The following is a 24,914-nucleotide window of genomic DNA, read 5'->3' on the forward strand; positions in this document are numbered from 1 at the left end:
CACTATCTAGGGAAAGGAGCACGTTCCTGGCAGAGGGCTGTCTCTCTCACGTGCTCAGCTTTCCTTTCAAACTTAATTTTATATATATTTATATTTTTATATATATATAAAAAAGCACTTGGTTTCCAGGGGCATTCATAATGAGGTCCACAGTGTTTAGAACTTAAAATTCTTTTTTTCTTTGTTTGGAACAGTGTTTTAAAGTTTTGTTTTAATTAAAAGACAGTCTTAAAGCATGTTGGACTTCAAAAACATGAGTTTGTTCATGTCTTCTGGACTGAGTAGCCGTCTCCTTTTGATTAAGAGAGCCTGCTCACACATATTTACACATTCACTTCTGGCACCAACAGCAGGCACTGCTAAGAGCCAAAAGGCTAGCTTGGCTAGTTTTGTATGCTTTTGAGTAACACACGACCAGTACTGAAACAGGTCAGGGGTGGCCTGGAAGAGAGGTTCTTGCAAATAATCATAGACTTCATTTTTCCCGAACCAATCTTCTTCCTGAGCTGCTGTGGCTTCCCCTGCTGACCGAGGCTTCTTGGTTGAAGGTTCAAATTCTGTTTCTTCTGCCCAGGACTCTTTCACCTCATTGATCAACTCACAGACCTTGCCAATGATCTCTTCATGCTGGTACGGTGGGACGGGCCGCAGCTTCTGCTGAGGGTCTAAGATCATGGCTACCTTGTGTGCCGAATGAACTTTGAAGTTCTCCTTCAGCGCCTCCAAGAAGAGGTGGCAGAGTTTGCTGACCACGCCAGCATCATTAGCTTTGGAAGTGAACAGTTTCTCCAGTTTGACGTAGGTGGGCAGTACCAGCTGCAAGGTGGGCCGGCTCTCGTTGCTCAGCTCTATCACCGCCTGCTTCACCGGAGCCAAAATAGCTGCCAGGTTGCTGAGCAGGTGTTTGTTCAGGTTTTGGATGAGGTTCATCTTCTTGGCCCTGCTGTAGAACTCACAGATCTGCTCATAGCGCTCGTGGACGAGCAGCAGGGAGTCAGTGACCGAGTTCCAGCAGGGTGGGGGGGAGGTCTCTTCCAGGGAGCCAAAGGTCTCCTTTGAGAGGCCTGTGGATCCCGCCAGATCTTCACAGACATTCAGGAGCTCGATCACTTCGTGCATATTGCGGGCCTGTAGTGTTCGCTTGTTGAGCACACTCTGCACCACTGAGTTCAAGGCACAGGCCGAACAACGCAAGCACATGCCTGCCTTGGAGAACGCAGAGGAATTGACTTTGCAGTCTGTGACATACACTGTCCTGATCTCCGACATCACAAACTCCGAGAGCACGTTCTGGACCCAGTGGTGGATAAAATCACCATTATCTCGAATGTCTACACCCTTAATTCCCAGGACGTAACTCTTGATGTGATTGCCTTCCACCTGATAAGCTGTGAGGATGTAGCAGGAATCGGGGCCGATGCTCTGTGAGTGACAAGTGACGCCAATACCCAGGCATGCGTTGCTGCCCAGCGCACAGGTTACCTTCACCTTCACCTGGTTGTACATCCGAGGCAAATGCTTCAGAGCCAGTGTGTTGAAATTGCCAAGGATTTCGGTGACGGAAAAGGCACCATAGCGAGCGCCACTATCCACCAGGGTCTGTGCTAGCTTGATGAATTCCTTCCCGCTCACCACACTCAGAGCCCCAAGGTCAGTGCACATCACCCTCAGGAGCCTCTCGGCAATGTTCTGCCGTTCCTTCTCCGGGATCGCGCTGTTCCCTACTGAACCACTCGCTGATGCTGCAGTGAAATACAAGGAGGGATAGAAAGCACCAGATGAGCATTGCTCCTCTACAGCAGGAGGGAGGAGGGAGTCACAAAACAATTCCCAGAGACCCAAAGAGGTAGAACATGCCCAGATGATGGAAGAGACATCTCCAACCCTGGACTTCTTCCCCCAAGGATTTCTGGACAGAGGAACCCTTCTGTTCAGCAAAGGGACAGGCCTTGCTCTTTGCTTGGAGCAGCAAGGAGCTTGTCTGCATGCTGTCCCTGGTGTGGGGACTGAGACAGAGCACACACTATCTATTCACAATCCAGTGCCTTAACCAATGGTGTTCACTGTGGTGTTCACTGAAGAAGTGCCTGACTAAGTTATAATCATGAGTGCCATTTGCTATCCATGTCTAAGGGCTGGTGGTCACAGCTTAGCCCAACTGGAAAACTGGACATCTTCCCTATTTTGCGATCTGAGCCTTTCAGTGAAGCATACAACTTCCTGCACTATCTCCAACAGTGCTAGAGCTCCACTTTCCATTTCCTCCTCTGAATTCCAGTACCCCACTTTTTGTGGCTGATTTCGGGCAATGTGAATGTCAGTTTTGGCCACACCAGAACACAAAAGCCCCATGTTTTTGTATCACCCTTCCCCTAGGTTGCTCAGCTCAAATGCTTTGGAACTGATTTCCCACAGGGCTGTATTTTACCTTTTTCTGTGGGGAAGCTCAGAGGATGAACTGGGGATAAATCAGAGCCTGGCTGCCTGCTAGCACAGGGACTGACAGGTTATGCCTGTGTCACACCATGACAACTGGACTAGCCTTTCATCTCCAGGTTGGGAAGTCTGACCTTGGCTTAGAAGTTAACTTTTTCCAGGAGTTGCCAAATGCATCTTCCCTACAAACCTTTCCAACCACCTCCCCAGGGCTCACAGAACTTTTTGCATATGAGCCCTCCTGTAATGGGAATGGGCGCTCTGCTCTGCAGGGGAGTACATGAATTAGGGTTGAAATCAAGTGCACTTAGGCAAGATGAGAGCCTCGTGCAATGCTCATCACTGCTGCACTCTGACAGTCACTTGTTCCAAGTGGACGAGAAAGCCCAGGATGGAAGAGCAAACACTGCTACGTACTGTTGTTGGTGTTATTTCTTTGGAGCTGGGGTTTCCACTTCTCTTCTACAACAGCTAGAGGTGATCTGGGCTGGCTAGAGGCAATATTGTTCTCGTTGTCAGCTGTGGGGCAAGAGACAGGGAGGTGTTAGAAGCACAAGGTAATAAGGCTTAAAGCACAAAGAAGGGGAAACAGCACCCATCTGCGTAGCATTTATTTCTGGTCCCCTTCACTTAAGGTGACAACAATCTATTACGTTCTCTGTAGCTTTTAAGCAGTTGTCAGTGGGCTGGCACAGTACTGTCAGAGACCTTTAAAAGCCTTTGGACTCCCAGAATGGGGCTGCAATGACAAGGGCTTATTCTGTGCATCAGTGACATTGATGTCCTCAGCACACATGGAAAAATGTCTCCCCATAACTGGACCTGCACACCAGGAATAGATGGTCCTTGTGCAGCCTGACCTGTGCAATTTGCTTGCTTTCAAAACAAAAGGAGGTGTAACAAACATTTATCCTTCTGCCTTACTGCCCCTTTCTGCACTGCTGGTGGCTTCCCTGTTCTTCACTGCCAAGCACTTTGTTTTCCAAGCTCTGCTCAACTCCTCTGTACCTATAGATCTTACTACAATCTGCACACAGGGTTTCCTCCCACGGTAGACAGGAGGCGAATCTCCTGTCCGGCTGCTCTCTGCTGCCTTAGACCGGAAACAAGAAGGAAAACCCCCCAGGTTTCTGGAGTGTGACCAAAGATTGTTCCTCCCTATGGCTGCAAAGATATCAACTGCTCCAGGGTCTCTGGGTTGATGCTTCCAATTCTATATATGTAAGTGGGCTAAGGGCTAAACACTTTGGCTGCCAATCTGCTGGGATCTTTCAAGGAAATGCAGAATCAGTAAATTCTGTATTGTACCATGTTCTTTCCTCCCCTGTGCCCCAAGAACTTCTCTCCACCCTCTACAGGAAACTTTCTAGTTTCTTAGTATGCTTCACTATGAAACTGCTCTGAAATAGACTCTGAAGCAGCAATAGAGTGCACAATGAAGACAGGTTGAAGAGGAAAGAGAAAGATTGAGAGACTGATGACCAGGCTGAACAGAAGGATGGAATTAAACCCAAAGAAAACAAAACAGGCCCTTACTCATCACAGATGGAGTCATCTTGCCTAATTCTGGACATCTCTGTTAGACACACAAAGGCTTCAAAGTAGCCCCTTAGGGCACTTTTTACACTCAGTGGTGCAAAACAGGTGCAACAATGTGATTCATTTGCTTATTCACCCAGGTAGAACTAGATGCCTTTTGTAGTACAAGATCCATCATGGTTCAAACTCACCTGGAATCAATGACTTCTTCTCCAGGAAGTCCACACTGACCAGCTCAGGCAGCAGTAACTACAGCCTAGGCACACCAGCACACCAGGATTCAATGAAATAAATCCTGTCCTAGCACTCCTGACAGCACAGCAGGAATTACAGGAACGCCTTGTTAAGGCACACACAGGTTCTTTGCTCTGCAGCCCAAGTCAATCTTGTGCTGGGCACAGCACTGGGCTGCCCTTCAGAACAAACTGGAGAGGATAAAGCTGCTCTCCATGTGTGGCAATGACCCAGAAGAGAAGGGAGACCAGCCAGGATCTAGAGACAAGCAATGATGTGATGAACTCCAGTGCTCTCTTCCTTACAAGCAATTCCTCTCAAATTTGAGCAGCTCTGCATGTTCACTGCTGGAGCATTCACAAACTGTGTGATGAACAGTCACAGACTGCACAGTTATTCCATCTGGGCACTGCACTGGCCATAGACTGGATCAACACCCGGAAGATTCAGGACATGACAAACCAGGGTTGACTCTGGGACTGCTTTGAGGACTGTATGAACCCACGGAACCCACTGGTCATGGTTGGTACCTGGGGAGCATTGCCACACTCAGACTTCAGAAAGAGGTCCATCTTTGCAGGTGAGGAAGAGACTTGAAGAGCAGGAGATGCTCCAGTGACTGCCAGTGATTAGATATGACACATCACTTTTCCCCCAGCATTTACCCAGACTAATTGCTCTTGAGCTACCACCATCAGTGTCCTCAACTCCAAACATCCATGGGCAGGCAAAGGAAAATGCTAGATGCTGCCTCCTAACTTTGTTCATGGTTCAGGCTGTCCTTGTCTTAGTGAGGGGTGGGGGAAAAAACCCTCTCTGTTTCCTCCCCTAACTCTTTATCTGTTTCATATTAATAGGGGATTATGTACAAATATCTGCTGGCATTCAATATGGCATTAATGAGATTTGTGTATTTCAGCCTCATCTTCCTTATCAGGCAGTCTGTGAACTACACAGATCATGGTTCTTTAATTTCTCTTCATGCCTCCAATCCTTTAATCCAGGTTCAGCCTAGTCGTCCTTCTATTCTGTAGCTCTAGATTGTAGAAAAGGCATTATACAGTAGCACTCGACCTGAACAAAGTACTCTAAAGGGAGTCACAGCTGTATATTGTACAGTGTAATTACAGAACAAATTCCTTTGCCTGGTGTTCTGCTGTTCTATTTCTGCCTTTCAGCATCCAATTTACATTCTAATTGCTTCTCCTCACTGTGTAGCTGCTTTATGGAGCTATAATCTCTCCTTATTACCTTTTAGCCCCAGGCTCAACCCTCTGAGTGACTCCAGAGCCAGCACATCCCTGCTTTTGCTCCGCAAGGCCAGCAGCACATTCCCTGGCTTCAGACACTTCCAAGAGAGGCTGCGTAGATGCATCACATTTAGTTGGAAGAGATGAGCCCTTTGCACCAGACGTGATAAGCCAAATTGGATGCCTGAACACATTAACTGAAAGAGTATTTGACCCATATAGGCTTTCTGTATCTCTGCATGGAATCATAGAATCACAGACTGGTTTGGTTGGAAGGGACCTACGCTCATCCAGTTCCAACCCCTGCCATGGGCATGGACACCTTCCACTAGAGCAGGTTGCTTCAAGCCCCATCCAACCTGGCATCCCCATAATGAAACATTCCTTGAGCCAGGCATATGGACTGGTGTAAACCGCTACTGTGTCAGTGTCCCCAGTACGTGGATGATCCTGGGCCACCAGTTCTGCTGACTACTGCAAGGTCTCTGCACTCCGAGATTTCAGAGATGTGCCGATGCTGTTTCTTGGATATGGAAATCCCCACGCCCTGACAGGCTGAAAGGCAACAAACTGCGAGCAGAGTAATTGCAAACCCCTGTGTGATCTCTGCTGTTGCTCTGCTAAAGTACAATATCCAGAACCCACCAGAGCTCGCTGCAGCTTTCACACCTCTTCAATTTGTTCTGCTCTCACCCCACAGCAGTAAGTACCATGCTCCTTGCCCCCAGGGCACAGATCTGGAGGACAGGCTGCTGCTCCTCCCAAGTAGGAGGCAGGAGTACAGAACTGGAGGCACCACACACAGAGATGCCATGATGGGGACGGCTGCTTCCACAGCCACAGCCTCTGGGATGCCTGGGGAATGTGCTGAATACACAAGACATGGACAAGTGTCTTCTTGTCATTGCACCAGTGAGACATCTGGGAGGAAGCAGCCAAGCAGCAGATAATGAATTACAAACAAACGAGGGAGAGATGAGAAAACAGAGTTTAACATGAGGAATCCAGAGTTGGAGAGAGAGGATTTAAGCATTAATGTATCCCTGCTAATGTTACGAGTCAGATCACAGAAACCTGCCCCTCCAGCCTTCTTCTGTGTCCAAAGTGACCCAGGTGAACAAGCCCAACGGCCAAGAGAAGGAAGAAACTGCAGAGAGCACTAGCTTAAAGTTTTCAACAGATCACATCTTGCTAGTCTGGTCCCTCTTTTGCAGCTCCTCTACTCAGCCTCATCAAGAGCTGCATTTCAAACTGCTGCATTTCAGTACCAGAGACCAGAAGAAGGAACAGGATGCTCAGGACACAGCCTGGAGGCAAGCAGGAATTGCCAGAGAGGAATAGCACGAGCAGAACCCAACACCATGGAGTGATGGCAGCTACTACCCTGAGAAGAGCTGCACTGCTCCTAGCTGTAACATGAAGTCCAATTACTCCACATCAACCAGCTTATGCTTGCACCATCTCATATTACCCTGAATGTCTCTTGATTACATTACAAAGATGACAGAAAAGCTGCTGAGCAACACGCAAAGCCTGCACTAAGATTTGCCAATGAGAACTGAACCGGAATAGAGGAACCGTATGGATGAAGAACTCAAGGGACACTATCAAAATCTCAATCACAGAACAAGATTAAGAACTCTGATTAGAATTACTGTTACAGAATGGAAAACGTGCCTATCCTCAAGCCACTCGTCCTTCTGTGCCACTCTGCTCAGGGCTTACCTGTAACATGAGGGCAGATGCAAGCATTGAACATGAATCTCAACAGAGCAGCTGTATGTTGGAGCACACAGGTCTGTCAAAGGTGAATTGATTTGTAAACCTGTGTTAACTCACTTGCATTTTCATTCAAGAGTCAAAAAATGACAAAGTTCTGCCACTATAAAAATATCCTGTTTCTATGGTTTTGAATATTCTGAATGCTGCCTTTGAAACAGCTTTGGCTTTGAGACTTCAAAGTCATCTCTTATGTACTGAGATAGAAAACAAAAAAGGTGCCTCAGAAACAACACAGAGGAATTGCTCCTTGGAATCTTCTTTTGTAGATAGCTGAGAAGGAAACGAACACAGCTGCTGAGACAGCAAATTCTTCTGCTGGGAACACATTTCAGTCCTTCGCAGAACTCCAGGAGACACAAGCACGGAGAGGGACTTGTGTGGGCAAAGGCTCTGCTGCTCTGCGAGCAGTTTTACTTTGTTTGCTTCCGTGAGAACTACCCTTTTTGCAGGAGAGGGGATTTAATCTGCTGTAGGAGTGACCCACAAATGCTTAGGCATTGAGCGTGCCCTAGATTCTGTTGGATAAAGGGAATGAATAGTGTGATGTGCTCTATGCTAGCATGGCACGTTTCCTCTCTTCCTAGGAAAAGAAGTGAGGTTTATGGCATCCCCTGAGCCTTGGACTGTCAGCCACTGCTATGTGCTCCAGCCTTTGAGATCTTTTCTGCTGCAGATGAGGTTAACTGGGGCTTTGGAAATGGTGAGCACAGAGACTGACACACAAAGGGGTGAGCATCAGGCAGCAGCGCAGAACTGAAGTGCCCAGCTTACCTGCGTGGGACTGCATGTGCTCCAGGAGATTGTTATAAAACTGGAACTGGATTCCACAAGCTCCACAGGTGTAAGGCTCTGTTTGGGAGAAATCAGTTCAGAAGAATTACACAGAGTATGCAGGGAAGCAGCATATGTGCATACTTCAGTTTGTACAGTAGCGGGGCAGCGCCCTGTGGTCTCTGTCACCTCAGCCCACGTGCGCACGCCACAGCAGCTCCTTAGGACCAAACCTGAAGGCTCGGGCTGTGATTTAGGAAGGCTCTAGGGCAGGTCACTGCTTCTGGGCTGGGGTTGGGCACTCTTCACTTGGGCACACTTCATGGGCTTCACTTCACTCCACTGCCACGAGAAGGCCAGGATGGCAGTGGGAGAGCTCGTGCAACAAAGCAAAGCTCCCGACGGGGTGTGTGTGTGTGTATCTCAGTGAGTTTTAGCAGGGCCTGTTGTGACAGAATGAGGGGTGATGGTTTTAAACTAAAAGAGGAGATTCAGGCTGAACAGGAGGAAGAAATTCTTTACAATGAGGGTGGTTAAACACTGGCACAGGTTGCCCAGAGAGGTGGTGGATGCCCCATCCCTGGAGACATTCAAAGCCAGGCTGGATGTGGTTCTGAGCAACGTGACCTAGTTGAAGATGTCCCTATTCATTGTGGAGGGCTGGACTACATGACCCTTCCAAGCCAAACCAGTCTGTGACTCTATGAATCTGCACGAAGACCGGAGAGGCTGCACTCTGACTGGGGTTTACTAACTCGTGCCTCTTGTGGGCTGTTTCAAGCGTATCTGTGTTCTTTTTAAGCCTGAAAGCAAAGATTGTGAATTCATTTTACATCCAGTCTGGTCAAATTCCAGTCTCTGCTGCCTTTCCTGAGACACGGAGAAGCAGGTTATGAAAAATCCTGTTGCTCAGAAGCTGGGGGATGAAGTGCCACGGGGGAACTCAGCTTCGGGGTTTTGTGGCTGTCACAACTGCAGCGAGCCTGGGGAATAGCGAGTGCCATTGGGCTCAGCAGCAGCACGGTGCCAGGTGAGCAGAGGTGGAGGGGAGCAAGCACAGGAGCTGTGCCAGGGCTGAGAGCAGGAGAGCCGTGTTGCCAGAGGACATGGATGAGCTGGAGTCAGGAAAGAGCTGGGTAGAGAGCTCCCTCATGAGCCGAAAGACACGTTTAGTTCTGTTCTATTGAGTATGTTGAAAGTGCATTTCTTCCACTGCATTAACCTAACAGCAAATGTTTGCAGTTGCTCTTTAAACAGTATGAGTTGAGTGCATTAGTTGACAGATGTAATATCAAACTACAGTGGCTGCAGTTCATTAACACTGCAGTTTGCTTCTACACCTCCAGATACACCAGCACTACTTACACTGTGGCGTTTTGTTTCAGAACAGCAGAACGAACAAACGCAAGCATTTGGCATATAAACAACTTCACATATAAATGCCTGGCACACACACAGAGCAAAGTCTATTGCTACAAGACACCAGGAATCTGTATCTATACAGTATGACGGGAAACATATATTCTCCATCAATGAATAAGCAAAAGCAGCGCCATCTGAGATGGAATAACCAAAGTACAGGAAAGCACAAGCCTGACTTGGCTATGATCTGTAAGAAGTCTGTCGCAGGTAGCAAATCCCAGAATTCATCAGATGGCTACAGGAAGCTGTGAGGAGAAACATAGAAGAGACGATGAGGGGTTCACATAAGCTATACTCATATGCTGTAAGGTTGGAGACCCTGCTGTGCCTCTCCACAGAGCCACCAGCCCTCTGAACCGATGGAGCCAGCTCCATCTGGAGGAGCTGTGCTCAACGCTTTATTTAACTCACTGTGTTTTCTTGTTATGGGTTTTGCTGTAATGAGGAAGTTTGGAAATACTGTACTTAAGTAACTGTGCTTGTGAAAAACAGGGAAGACTCTGGCACACTTACGAATCTGACTCACGTACATCCAGCACTCTCCGAGCAGCACATGTCTCACATCCATTTTTCTCTCCTGTTTCACTACATCCTCACATTTCCTTCTCTGCTGACTCTGTCTCACTAAACTGCCTTTCCTTCCTCCTGGTGTATTCTCAGCTATTTTATCACCAGAAACCTGTGCTGCCTTTCTTCTAGCTCTCCCCTTGCCTGACTCCCTTTTACTCCTGACCTGTTTTCTGGGTTCTCCCCATCAACATCCATCATGCAGTGACCATCAAGGTCTCGGCAGTTCTTCATCTCAAGGTCCCCCCTCTGCCATTACAACACGCTGTGCGCTCAGTGACTCTGAAATGTCTCTCATATATGATTCTTCTCCAAAAAATGTTGTGAATTTCCATCCCATTTCCAAACCCCCCCCTTCTGTTTCACACAGAAACGTCCACCTCTGGAAACAAAACCACTGTCAATTCTCGGAAACTAGTTTTACATTCAACATTGTCTAAATATTTTTGAGACCAAGAGTCAGAGAAGTCTACAGTCTGCCACAAGTGAAGATGAGCTAAGTTAAAACCAAGGATAACATTTAAATTCATCCAACAATTCAAAAGTCATTCCTGGGGAGGAGGGATGGGATGCCTGGGAGAATGTGCAGAATCCCTGTGGGAATGAAGGAACTCGCTTTACTTCCCAGGGCTTTCTCAATCCTTGCACTTCTGAGGTTTCAGCTTCTAAGCTCCTTTATGCTCCCCAGTGCAGGGAGCTGGGAACAGCCAGGCTGGCTGGAAGCAAGTGGGATGGGTCAGAGCTAGAAGAAGGAGAGAGGGCAAGTGAAGAGAAGGAAGAGGCAATTTGTACTTGAAATCATGCAAAAGCCACTGCCAGAACAGAACTCGTCAGCCGGGCTGGTACACAGCGAAGAAATCCCCCTCCCTCTGATTTCTGCTTGCAACTTAACTGGAGAAGTTGTGAGAACTGCTCTGCACAGCCCTGTGAGCCCCACTTGTGCCTGTTCTCCTGGCTGGGAGCACAAGCCCCTCCACAACACTGCAGGACCTCCCCTTCCCTTCCCAGGGGGAATTTTAGCTCCTCTCTCCCCTGCTGTGGATGCTTCCCTGCATCCAGAAGGGATCTATTATCCATCAGGTGGGCTGAACTCAGCAAGAGGCCCATGACTGTTCCAATCCACAAACCCCTCCTTTCCCTCTCAGCTTTGCTGGTGACGATATAAGGGAAGCTGGGACCCATTTGTGCTGCTATCAGCAACCTCCCTTGAGAGCATCTGTGCTCTCCAACAGCCCCAGCTGCTTTGGGTGGCCAAGACAGGCCTTAGGTATGTATGAGCAAAGCAGGAAGAGCAGCCGTGCAGTCAGAAATGGCTCAGAGCCTTCCAACCCACAGCAGAACTGCCTGGACGGCCTGTGTCCCACTGCTGGAAACCTCCTCCCTCCCCTCCTCAAACCTTCCACTGCTCCTGAGGAACCAGCTCCTCTTGCTGTTCCACATCCGAGAGATGGGAGTTGTGGCAGGAGCAACAGTACCCCTTTGATGAGAAATCCAGCCACTTACCCACTGCTCAGGCAGGGGCTTGGCTCTCACTTGGGCCCATGGGCTCAATGCCAGGTGCTGTGAACCTTCTAGCTCCGTTCCCCTGGCATGCGCTGGGTACAAGGGTGCTCTGCTTCCCCCACTACACTCTTGCTGTGCACTTGGCTTCCTCAGGCTGCAGGCTGGGGCTCCAGCTCATGCCAGTAACCACAGCCCCCAGAGCCCTCCTGGGCTGGTGCAGGACATGGGATGCATCATTCCAAGACCCCACCAATTCCCAGCAGGCATGCAGGGCTACGGCACTCACACAACTTCCTTCACCTTGTATCTCAAGGCAGTGGAGCATGAATTCACCAGGCTGCATGAGCAGCTTCCCTTCCTCTCATTGTTTCCACAGCTCACCCCTAGTAACTACTGCTCAACCTGAAGCAGCTGGGTGATGGGAAGGGAAGGCGTGAACACAGCCCAAACCTTACACAGCCATGAAGAGTGGAAGGAGACAGGCAGAGAGCTCACCAAGACTGCTTCAGAGTACTCCAAGCTTTGGTTGCTCTTGCTGCATTGGCCAGCCTGTGACCAAGGCACAAGGTTCTGCAGTTCATATGGATCTGACTGTGGCCTCTCTACGATGTGAGGAAGAAATTCTTTACCATGAGGGTGGTGAAGCACTGGCACAGGTTGCCCAGAGAGGTGGTGGATGCCCCATCCCTGGAGACATCCCAGGCCAGGCTGGATGTGGTTCTGAGCAATGTGATCTGGTTGAAGATGTCCCTGCTCAATGCAGGGGGTTGGACTAGAGGAGCTTTGAAGGTCCCTTCAACCCAAACTATTCTATGATTCTAATATTGACAAAAATTTCATGTTAACAACTAAGCCATGAAAATCCTGCAATGCTCAACTCTAACCCTGCAGGCCAGCACCTCTCACTGAACATCTCAGAAGACAAAATGCAAGGCTGCTCTTGTCCCATTACCCACCTCCAGAGAGCAACCTTTCCACACAGCCAAGCCCAGAGCCATGAAGCTGGGGCAGCACTCAAGGATGTGGCATTTCTGCAGACTTGGCATCTCCAGCTCTCCCATATGGGTTCATACTCAGCCATGGCTACGATGCACTTTCCTGCAGCAGCAGGACAAGCAGAAGAGCCTGTGCAGCAGCAGGATCCTGCCTCCAAACAGCTCTGCTGGGGCAAAGTGTTTGAAATTTGGAAGGAGGAGACCACTGGCCACTGCGGTCCTGTCTGCCAGCAGACAAGGGCTGCTTTCCAGCCGCCTGATGTCAGTGGAGTCTAAGTCTCACTCTAAATTTTCCCACAACACAGAGGGGTTGTGTAGTGGAGAGCACATGAAAACCCACTGCAAGCAGGCAGTGCTGCTGGAACTGCAACCCCCCATCCCACCTCTTAACAGCCCCTTGCCAGCTCTCTGAAACTCAAGCACTGCAGCATCCCCAAGCATTTCACTCTCCGATCAAGCACCAAAGAGCTTTTGTCCCTCAAAGAAGAGGCATTGTCTGTGGTGCACTGATGTTGGTGGCTGAGCACAGAGCATTTCATCTTCCCAAAAGCATCCTTCCCCAAGAAAATCAACCTCCTTTGTGAGCCAAGTCCCCTCTGCTCTGACCACAACACGCTGTCACATCACCCTCCTGCTTGCCTACGTACTCTCTGAAAACACCTTTACTGAAACCTAAAGCACCAGCCGCCGCCGAAGCCTCTCCAGTCCTTGAGCCACACAGAACCAACACTTTTAAACTGGTGGCACAATTTAAAACATCTTTCCCCAGGGCTATTATTAGACACTTTATTAGTGCTTTATATATACACAGTGAACAAGGCTCCCGAGTAAGGCAGCAAGGCTGTGTGAGCCAAGCCAGAGAAAAACCAGCATTTGTGCTTGGTTTTAATAAATCACTCTAATTCCCATGTTAAATCTCATTGCCACATCTAAGCCAGAGAAAATAGCAGAGCCTGGTCTGAGGCCAGGAGGGAACATGAGTTGAGAGGTTTTAACAGAAAGTTTCAACAGCAAACGCCCTGAGTGAAGCCCAGCACTACCTCGGGGCCTGGCGGCAGCATGAGAAGCAGACCCCCAGGCAGCTCAGGCTCTCCTCCACTGAGACCCACATTTCAACACTTCTACCCTCATTCTGATGAAGAACAAATGCAGAAGAGCTGCAAAGGAAACTTCTCAGTCTTTTTGCCCACTCACTGTTTCCACTGGCTTCAGCTTCAATACCAGTGTAACTGCATCTTTCAGTACCTTTGACACATGCCGATGAAGCAATACACAAGGACCAGCAGCAGTCTCCTAGAAAAATGCCATCACACACCAAAGTAAGTGGGAATTTCTTGAAAACAAAACTTCCGTCACTTCCACCCATCTCAGACAACGACAGGTGCTACCTAAAAAGGTGCTGTGGAGGATGCTTTAAAAAGGGGAGACCCCAAATGCATGAGGGTTGTCAGACTTGTTGGCACTAATTTGGTTTCTCTTCCAAGATGAACTCTCCTGCTCTGAATAAAGCTCTTGCATCTCTCTCAGATCTGTGAGTGAAGAATGACCAAGCATTCAGGGTGTTCAGGGTGCAGCCCTCAGCACTGGCCTGCTGCTTGGCACAGAGAGCATCACCCCTAGAATCCAGACGCAAGCCAAGGAGTAATCAAACACACCGTAGGGTGAAGTAAGCAGCTCCTCCTCTTGAAAGCATCAAGAGCATGGCGTAGAATCAACAGAGACCCAGACCTGCTCTCCTTCTCCTCCTGCTTGCTCACCACCATCCCTGGGCTCACACTTCTCACCTGTGCTCTCAGGCCAAAGGGAACTGTCTCTGCAAAGGTGTTTACCGAGCTGAGCCATGCAGATGAGTTTTCCTGTGCATAAATGTAACTCAGACATGGGTTCGTCTTCAGGCTTCAAACCCCAGTCTCTCAGAACACATATTACTGGCATCTTCCATCAAACTGAACTCCCAGAAGGCTGCAAATGAGTCTAAATGGTCTCGCAAACATACTGCACAGAAAAACCCTGAAGGGCTGCTGCATATAAAGCTGGAACCAGAGCCACAGAAATGAGCCATTTCCTTTTTTACCACCTAGACTCGTGATAAACCCCTCATTTATTAATGAGAAAGTCCAGGAGGGCAGCCAGCAGGGCTGCAGGTGGAGGTGCACCCCCGACATCCATCACACTGAAGCTGTAAAAGGGGAGAGGATCTGAAATCAGGGGACTTGTGGATTCTGCAAAAGAGAAAGAGATTTGAACACTGAGGCTGGCAAAGCACTCGCTGCCTGCTGCACAGCTCTGCCTACCTGTTCCTGCTCCTCATCCTTCCTCTGCACTTCCAGATGCACTTCCAGGATGGGGGGTCTCTGCTGACAGCAAATTACATCATGCCTAGCTGGGGTTTGTCTCTCATGGGCAGGTTTCTCATGGCCAGGAAGCTGCATCTTTCATTCCCATTTTATGCTGTTCAGGGATTTTAACACCCACCCTATGCTACAGTAACAGAAACAAGTCAAGTGGGGAGGGTCCACAGAACAAAAACTAAGGTGGCAACAAAACCTCACAAAGGCTTTTTTGGGCCCCTCAAAAAGATGCAAATTCTCAGATTCACTGTGCAGCCTCCTCACACTGAAGGTGGGAAGGAAAACCAGGATGTTGCAGCCTCACTGGGTGGTATGTCCAAGGAGAGAGCTCCTAAGCAGGCTGAGAATACAAATTCCCTGCCCAGCACACCGAGAATACAAATTCCCTGCCCAGCACACCTTGCAGATTGTCCCTCTTTAAGGTCTGACTGGAAACCCTGGATGCTCTACCAGCCCTTGGTCAACCAGGGGCCATCTGCATCCAGCCTGCAGTGCCCAGGAGCAGAAGCAGTGATTCCCAGCACCCCAGACCCTGAGCAGTATCTTACAGTCTCTGGGTCAGGTCCTTTAGTGTCAAAGGATCCCCCCTGCGGAGGGGAAGAAACCATTACTGTTAAATACTCAGTCATCAGTTCGGATCATCTACAGAATGGTCCCAGGTCCAAAGTTATGACTCGATGCAGCAGCGAATGAGGCTCCTGGGGCTGACAGACTTGGAGTGGTTTGCTTGGAAGGAAAACTTTACTCATTAACCACACGGATCAAGCACTGGAAGCCTTCCTGCTAAATATTTCCACATGAGGAGGACCTGAGCTGTTGAAGAGGGCTTCAGCTGGCAGGAGCAGCCAGCAAGGGGTGAAGGCACAGATGATGCTTGGCAAACACATGAACAGACGCTGCTATGGGAAGGGTATGTGTGGAAGGCACTGGCTGGATACAGAACCCTGCTGGTCACTTTACACATTTCCACTACTCAGCATTGCACTGGGGGCTATTTGCAGGTCATGAGGTCTGTATCTCCACTGAAACAGGTTCCTAATTTGGTCCTGCTGAGCAGCTGTACAGGGCAGGCTTCTCCAACTGCCATTCTTACACTATCTGCGCTCTCTGCCTCTGTTTTGGGAAGTGCTGTAACTCAGTAAGCACAGGGATGCCCACTGGATATCCCACTGCTTCAGAGTCAGGTCGGATAGGGCTTAGAGCAACCTGTTCTAGTGGAAGGTGTCCCTGGTCGGAACTGGATGAGCTTTAAGGTCCCAGTCTGTGATTCTACGACCCTGGGTTTAAAGGGCTCCTTCAGCACTGCAGAGACAAGTGAGCTTTTGAGGGCCCAAATGCAACATTTTACTGTCCCCCCAGAAGTGAACCTGATCTGGAGGAGGCACAGCAGAAGCAAACCCACTTAAACACTGCAAGGAATCTCAGCACACTCTGACTGCGAAAGTCTGGAAACAGCCAGAAGTGCCAACGTAGTCCCCTTGTTACACTGGACTTCCTATACACATGAAAACCATTGCCAGTCTGCAATAGGAGCTCAGGCCACCTGCTAAGCATTGCTACTATGGTATGTTAAGTGAAGAAAGCCCGTGGTTGGATTTTTCTCATCTTTGTATTATGGGCCATGTTGTTATTCATGCACTTTAACGTCCTTGCTTCAGCACAGTCAGTTCCACTAAAGCCACCTCTCAGAGAACAGGCACAGAAGTGCCATAGTTTGAAGAGTAATGACAGTTGGCTTTGGCTTGCTCTGGGATTTGCTCATCTCACTCCACAGATTCTCCAGGCAAAACTGAAATGGTTTTCTGCCCATAGTCTCGTCTGTCAGTGACTCTTTTTGCCATGCCCTGTCCAGCCCCAGCCCAGCACAATATCTGTGCTTGAAGACTGCAATCCACAGCTCCTGTCACCGCCTGTTTGCTCCCAATTTTGCTGACTGCTCACCCTTTTGCCACAACGTCTTTCAGATGTATTGGCTCAATGTCCTTCCTGGTGTCCCAAGGCTCTTGAGCAACTGGCAGGATGTCACCCACAGAGACTTGCTGCTGAGTGGTTATTTTATCCCAGATTATCTTTCTTCCTGTCTGCAAGTTGCCTGTTCAACATGACAAGTCTGGAACCACTTAAATGAGTGTGGCACCAGAAATAAACCATTCCCAGAAACCTCAATTCCATGCAAATGCCCAGTGGACACAGCAACTCATATTTATGCAACAGAGCAAAGTGACACTTTCTTAACTGACACCTCTCTCTCTGTTACTCTTATTCTAATGGTGAGAACTCAGGTGCTCACCCTGCATACAGGCACATCATTTTAGGCTGCTTTGAAAAACACACTTCTATGCATGTGCAATTTGCATTGCCCCATCATCAGCATTACCCGCGCTCTGCACAGCTCAGTTACACCGACATGGAAGTTCACAAGACTACAATCCCTCCTCCCCCTTTTCCTCACTCCTCAGAGTTGGTCTTTAGCAGGCCTGGACCTCCCAGCTCAGTGGAAAGACAGCAGTAGGTGGCTTGTACCATTTGCAGAGCAGCCAGCAGATGAGAAAGAGATTTACCAAGAGATGAATCACTTGAATGGGATTTGTATTTTCAGTCCAGCTGACATAACCCGTATGTGTCTCTGGAGACAGAGGCGCAGGGACCTGGCTGTGCTACCAGCAGACCAAGAATTATTACGCCCCTGGCATTAAAGCTGCATTCACCCACCAAAAATTCCAGCCTAAAAGTCAAGTCTTCCCAGAAGAAACCCAACCAAATGGGCTATATGATCACTGGACTACAGAGAGAGAGCAGGAGAGGATGTATGGCCATCAGCAGAGAAGAAGGAAGATCCCAGTGTCTAACACACCTAGCTGACTCCTCCATCATGAGAACCTGCACTTCCAGTGCAAAACAGCTCTTTTGGTACAGAAGTTTGGCAGGAGCCACCACTCAGGGTCTTAGCATGGGCTTCCACTGGGGTGCACTGGGAACCTGCACTGTAAGGGCAGGAGTAGGAGCCAAACTCCTTCTATTGCAACAGGCTGCAAGGGGGACTCAAGCAGACATCAGGTCTGTTCCCACCACCACCAAACAAAGCTGCAGAGATTTAAATCATGAACACAACACTGATTTTCACTCTGCCTTTTTGCTGCTTTCCATAAAACTAAAGGTTAGTTCTGCCCAGTTGCTAAGCAAGACACAGAACCTATTTCTGTTTGAGACTGCCCTCTTTAACACATGCTAAAAATACTGGGTTATGTGGCAAGTGGTGAATGAGACATTTCTGATTATCCTGCTGCTTGAAACAGTTCCATGCTACAAGTGGATGCAGTTCGAATGCATGATGGAATTAGGAACCATAATATATTGTAGGATCCTAATATAGTGTAGGATACTGCTTATGCACACTTTGAGTAGCTACACAGAACTGTCTCAAGTGTGCTGCATACACAGGAAAACAAAGTGCAGTACTGAAAAATGATTTGCACTTCAAACTGATTCACTAGAAAGAAATTCAGCCCCTAAGAGGAGGCAATGAGAGACTGGCATTCCTGAAAATCCCACAAAGTGCATGTTTAAAATCTGGTCCTATGGCCTTTGACTTTTGGGAACTGGCCCTTCTCACAGATTTTAAACTTAAAGGAGGAAATTAACTGGTTTTGGTCTCAGTCTCACCTCAGCTTGCCACGAACTGATTGAATGAAGAAGATATTTCCCTGCCCCTCTACCCAGTCTGTAATCAACCCTGTTGGAAAGAAAAGCTTCCCTGGGTAAATAGAATGAAAAGCACCAACATTTAAAACCTGGAAATGCTAAACCTTGTTCCACTGGAACTAATGACAGCAACAGTTACCTAATGCAGCAGATGAAATTCAGACACATTTATGCAGCTTAAATCAAGCCTGAAAGTTAAAAATATTCTCCAATTCCCTATGTAATTTTAAATATTGTCTCTTTCACATTCATACTGTGTCCCAAGTTTAGACACCAACAACTACCGTCATTTCAACTACGTTTTCCTTTGGATGGCTGGGCTGTAAGATAGTGAATCTGAAGAACTATTTCTTTCCCTTTCTGCTTCGTTTTTCTCTTCTTCAAGTCTTACAATTTCCTCCCTCCCTCTTGGCCTACAGGTGGTGCAACAACAGGAAGCTTCATCTTACTAAGGAGTCATCCACAGCACTGAGACCCAGACATCAAGGCTGGATCATGCTGTAACCACAAAGTTAGAGATGGTCGTTGCCCCTGTGGCTTTCCAAGGTCAGACAAAACGTGAGACAATGGAGAGATCCAAATTCTTGGGAAGTAACCTGTGTGGTTACACAGGCATAGCATAGCAGGGCCAAGTCTGCAGCCTCCCATGGAAATGCTGCTCTGCTCACTCCAGCTCTGCACAGTGGATGAGGAAGGCAGCAGCCTTCACTGCTGAAGACAATACCCATATCTGACCCCTTCTGGGGCTTTTTCCTTTCAGTGCTCAGGCTGATCACTGCCAGCCTCTGCCAGAAAAGTATTTCTCAAGTTGGCCTTCAAATACTGCCTAGCCCCTTGAGAATTCAGTACCAAAAGCCCCTGTGCGTGTCAAGACTCAGCAGAATACCCACCACCAAGGAGAGTTTCCTTGAAAGAAGCTTTACAGCATCTTAGATGAGCTCACACATCGCAAGAAGCCAATTCCATCTTTCAGGATCAGGTCACATCATTGTTTTCTGGACCCTGCTTAGTTCAGCAGTGAATAATCACAGGCTTCACGTGATTTGGGACGTCTGCGTTGGCTGCTTGTGCTCCTGAAGAAGCACAGGGAAGCAATTTGCACACTGTAGCAGATACTACTGAGAAACTTCCAGGTTTCATCGAAAAGCAAGTTTAAGGAGCTGCGGAGACTCTTTCAAATATAGTAATGGGAAGAAGGCACACTCTCCCTATCATGAGGTGGACAGCAGCTGAACAGTCCTTCTCCATCCGCTCTGTGGCTCCATCACTCCATCCTTCTGTTAGTAGCTGGGACTCAAACACAGCCACAGTGTTGTTTTACGAGCAGTAAGATGCCAGGTTACTTAGATAAGGATACCAGGTACCTGCAGTGGGGCTGTGCATAGGGAGGGGACATCATTTTCCATTCTGGTTGTCTTACTCCCAGCTAGGGCTCTCTGCAGCATTGCATCCAAGGCTATTTTAGGTGGCTTTACTTGCTGACCTTGCTGCTTTGCTTGCCCTCCCCCTCACTCCAGACATGAAGCTGTTTGTGACACTGACAGTCAGGAGGGTGACACAAGGTAAGAGCATAATGTCCCCAGCTGGGTGGCCTGAAAAAATCCTGTGTTATATCTTTGTGATTGAGCTTGTGACACAAAACTCACACTGACAAAGAGCAAGTGGCAGAGAGAATCAACCATTTAACAAGGCCAAGCCACGCAGCTCTTGGGCTGCTCAGCTGGGACCTACATTTACTCCCCAAACCTGGGTACTGTTCTTCACAGCAGCAGGAGTTTGGTGATAAGCAGCAGATGGGAGTGGGGAGGATGGAAGTGTCCATCCTTCTGTCATCCTCAACCACAGTATCACCAGCTGCCTCCCCGCCTGTGTGAAATCTGCTGCCTGGAGCACGAGAAAGGATGAGCCAACAACACCAGAGTTACTCCCAAGAGTTCCTATCACACACGTGAACATGAAGTCACACAGTTTGTCCCACCTACCGAAACACAGCCATGGAAAGAAGGAAAACTGGGAGATCAGGACATGTCAGCTTTTCAAAAGGAATTTACTGAGAGCTCTGCTTGGACACCAAAGCACACATATGCCTGCAGAGCTTTCCACGGCCTCTCTAATCACCAGTGCCATTCAGAGTGGGACATGGCAATGCTCACTCAGGCTGCGATCAATGAGAACATTTACACTGACTCCTGAGAACATGAAGAAATAAAAGAGAAGAAATGGCTTGGTGCAAGAGCTGGAGAGAGCATTGAATGGGACACACAGGAAGCAGCATGGCACAAAGACAGAGTTAAGGGGAAAACAGGGCTGGAGAAATGAAAAAAGAATGTGGGATAGGGAAGGGAAGACGGAAAAGGGAACAAGTTTATAAATCCCAATGCACCAGTCTGGCTTTGAGTGTGTCAGCTGTTTAATGCAGGAAACAATTACTTCCAACCAGAGCCCAACTCCCCTCAAACCAGTCCTGAGCACCTCACGCCAGTTCCTCAGGCTTCCAGGCTCAAACAGAAGTTCAGGTGAGCATGCTGCAACTCCCCTGCCATACCTCAGACTGAGCCACTAAACTAAACTGAGAATACATGTGATGCAGACAGAAATGACGTAAGACAAGCAAACCAGATGAAACTCACTACTCTGTTTGTAAGAACTTCTGTCTTTGCGTTTTACTATGAGCTTTTACTCATGGGCTTTAAATGTTGCAGTTCAGATAGAAAGAGATTCAGAAGGATGAGTGTGATGTGAGCTGGTATGAGGAGATGGCAGGGAGGATCTGTGAGATGTGTCACAGCAACAATGGGTTAGTATTTGACAGTTCAGACAGGACTGAAGTCTTGGACTCTTCTATACAGCCACTACTGACTTCCTGTCAGTAGTCCCTGGACCCCCTCCATGATACAGGTTCTTTTCCCTCCTGCAAAACTTAACACATGCAGCTCTCTTGGCTTTAGGGATGAGCTGTTTGATATGAAGGAAGGTAATTCTGTCCTTCCTCTGTAGGCTATACAGGGCTTGACAGGCATAAAAAAGGAACAATCTAAGGCTGCTGCTTTCAAAGGGCCCCAGAGGAGTCAGGAACCCAAATGGTACATTGGCATTTGAAGATGTGCACTTAAAGGCTTTGAAACCCTTCAGACAAACCACTCATACTACCCACAGAAGACAAGACATGAGGAGCAGACCTGCTGAGGGGCAAGGGGCCACCTTCAGAGCAGCAAGTCAGGCTGGTAACTCTTGGCAGCCAGTGAACTATGGTTCTGTGTCATGTCTAACAGCCTGGCTGGGCTGACTGAAGGCATTTGGCCAGCCCCTAATGATTCCTGACTGCTGCTGCCCAAGTGGAACAGGACGAAAGAGTACAAGGGCCTGAAACACAGAGACAAGCTCACCTGATGGGTTCTGCTTACACCTCTTTTCTTTAGGTTTTTCTGTCCCCGAATGAACAGCTGTAATTGTGGTGAATGCTTGGATTAGTACAGGGTTGTTCCTCAAAACACAATTGCAGTAGTTTAGTAACAAACAACTTTTTTCCCATCCACTATCACCCACTCTGCTACTGCATGTGGGTCTTCCAATAACACACCATTCCTTTGCAATATAGTTCCAGAAAGCTCTTTATTTGCTTCACAGGCAGACATAAACCCTACCAAGAGATGCTGTGAAACCTGCTCCAGGGAGAAATCCCTTCCCTTACCTGCCCATCCCAGCCAGTGGCATTGGGAACACCACATACTTTGGTACTCTTGAATGGGGAACGGAGGGAGGCCAGCCTTTCCTGCTGGCACATTATTTATCTCTGCATAGAGATGCTTAAATTACATTTTATCTGGTCTATCTGTTATGCTCCAGTTAGGGAACATAAGAGAATGGCAGTGTCCCACTTGAAGGCAGGGGGATGCACTGGCAGGACAAAAACCTTGTAAGCTCTATAAATGGTGTACCTAAATAAACTCATCCAGCCCAGTGGTTATGTTTAGTTAATACCACCTGGAGCTGAAATTTAAAGGAAACTCCAGAAGTAAATTTTAATTCCTTCTAGCACATACATTTCAGTCCTACATCGGCACATCTGGTGTGCTGTGACCTCTGCGTAGTAGTGAACTCACAAACAAACAGCTGGACTCTGGTTATAGTGATGTGTAAATAAACTGCCACATTTAGGATCACAGCAAACTGCTGGTCTACTCAGAGTCCTCGAACTTCTCTTGCTTGTTGCAGACGGCTTTGCTTCACACAGACTTCACTGATGCATAAACAAAGAACAAGAACTGCTTCATCTCCATCCATATTCCCCTTCTCTACATCTTTGCTCCCCACATCAAAATCTACGCTAAAGTACCTGGACCTTGGGAGCAGGATCCCCAATATCACCTTTTTTACACGCTTGGAGTGCCAGGAAGCTGGAGAGGAGCGAGAAGAGGGCAATACCCCAGGAAGGCTAGCAGCCTGCAAGCTTAAAGAAGGTACTCAAATAGATCACCAATCACCAACTGCAGCCGATTCCTGCTCTGGAGAGGGCCATGGTAAGCAACAGCAGGAGGGAGAGAACACACTTACCGCTGGAGTTCTGAGAATTGCTGTTTGTTTCTTCAAAGTTGTTCTGTGCTTTGCCTTCCACTCTCCTGCTGAAAGCACTTTCTGCTGGGTGGAGAACAAAGCAGGGATGGTGACTGGTCAACAGTGGGCACAGAACCACGCAGACAGGAGTCAAAACATCCTCCTGTGCCAATAATCACATACCCTGAATACAGCAGAAAGGTGAAATACCTCGTTTTGGAGGCAAATGGGCCAGATTCATTGATGGGGTAACAGGTATTTTTCTTGAATGCCTTCTGGCTGAGGTGGCCTGGATTGGCTCTTAGGGAGCCCATGAACACCAGTCCTGACTGAACCAGAAGGGTCATGGCTTCCTCCCCTGCAAAAAAACCCAACCCTTATCTTACTCTTTCTTAAGGCAATAAGCAGCCCTTAAAGCCTCTGGTACAGGTCTGCCGGCTGAACTGGGTTCTCATCACAACATGCAGTGTGTGACCTACAGAAGCATTATCCCAGCTCTCCCTGCGCTTCCAGTAATCCACACTCCCTTCCTGAACACCCTCCCAGAAACATTCAAAGGGTGGCTGAGGGGCTGCCTCAGAGCTGCCCACGATGCCTGGAAAAGCTGCAGTAGAGTCTCTGTCCCCTATGCTCTCCAACAGTGACCTCGCTCCCGCATCCCTACCCAGGTCCCACAGACAGGCCTGGGCTCCTCAGGAGTGAGCTGCCAGCCCAAGCTCTTGGCATTCACTGGCTTCACCCACTGCAGCAACATAACAGGGCAATTTCCCAGTAACTGTACTGGGAGGACCCCTCCAATGTGCAGAAGTGGTTCCTGACCCTTGGCAGTGGTGACCTGAAAGGTCACTGCACAGCACAGCTGAGGTGCCTCACATCCTCCTCAAGCTGGTGTCCCTTAGTATAGGTTCACCATTACAAGCAATGTCCTGACTCTGTCTATAATGCAGGACAACAAGAAAACTTGGTAATCAAATCAGTTAAAACAGAAACACATAAAACAGGCCTGAAAAGGAACTGGAGACATTATCTAGTCCACCCCCCTTGACAGATAAAGAATAAGATTGAGAGGCCTTAAGTAACTAGAAAATCACAGTAGGAAAGAGACCACAATAAAATGGATTTGGCCAACCCACCCCCCAAGAGACCTAGGTTCAAATCCTGGCTTCTGTCACAAGTGGAAGTGAAGTCTGCACGGTAGTTTTGTCCTCATCCCCCTCATCCCCTATCATTTTTTTGTTGTCAAGTCTGGCAATAAGAAAAAGCTGGTTGGATGCATTCCCTGTCTTACTGTGTCCTTCCACAAGGAGAAGGCAGCTAACACAAGATGTCTCTCTCTCCCCTCATGCCTGAACCTTTTGCATGAAAAGCAAAATTATCTGTATAGACAAAGTGCCACTCTACCAAGTGTCTGTGCAAAGCCTCCAAGGAGTGATCCTCCACATCTCTGGTATTACCCAGGCCCACGTGGAGCATCTCCAACCACAGCACTCAGAAGGCATCCCTTCTGGAGACTGTCTTCCTGATAGGTGTTATGGTCAATGCACTTGTACCAGAAACCCAAGAAGCCACTCAGATTGCATCTGTACAGGACACTGCCTTGAAAGACACCACAGAAATGACACCACCAGACAGATGGGGTAGGACCCCCAGGGTAATACTAGATGTTTTAAGATCAATATACTAGGCTTAAGCATCATGCGATTCCCTCCTCCATACAGGAAGAGAGCAGCTCAAGGTTTGTACCTAATGTATCAATGATTGCTTTTTGATTAGAGAAGTGTGGGGGGAAAAGTGCCTTTACAAAAATC

The 24,914-nt window shown here is 48.3% G+C and overlaps 1 protein-coding gene across 1 annotated transcript in view; it reads right to left on the reverse strand.

Annotated features, from left to right (window-relative positions):
- Positions 1–228: 228 nt before the first annotated feature.
- ZNF618 (zinc finger protein 618) overlaps positions 229–24,914 on the reverse strand; it is a gene marked incomplete at its 3' end in the record, with an annotated part of 149,450 nt that continues 124,764 nt past the window's right edge. Inside the window, exons 13-17 of the mRNA XM_080630988.1 lie at positions 23,107–23,190; positions 21,939–21,995; positions 8,013–8,090; positions 2,854–2,955; positions 229–1,742 (exon numbers count right to left, since the gene is read on the reverse strand). Coding sequence (XP_080487114.1) covers positions 229–1,742; positions 2,854–2,955; positions 8,013–8,090; positions 21,939–21,995; positions 23,107–23,190 — 1,835 coding nt within the window. The remainder of the gene's footprint in view (positions 1,743–2,853; positions 2,956–8,012; positions 8,091–21,938; positions 21,996–23,106; positions 23,191–24,914) is intronic.

This window comes from Psittacula echo (genome assembly GCF_963264785.1).
Source record: "Psittacula echo genome assembly, chromosome: 16".
Lineage (NCBI taxonomy): Eukaryota > Metazoa > Chordata > Aves > Psittaciformes > Psittacidae > Psittacula > Psittacula echo.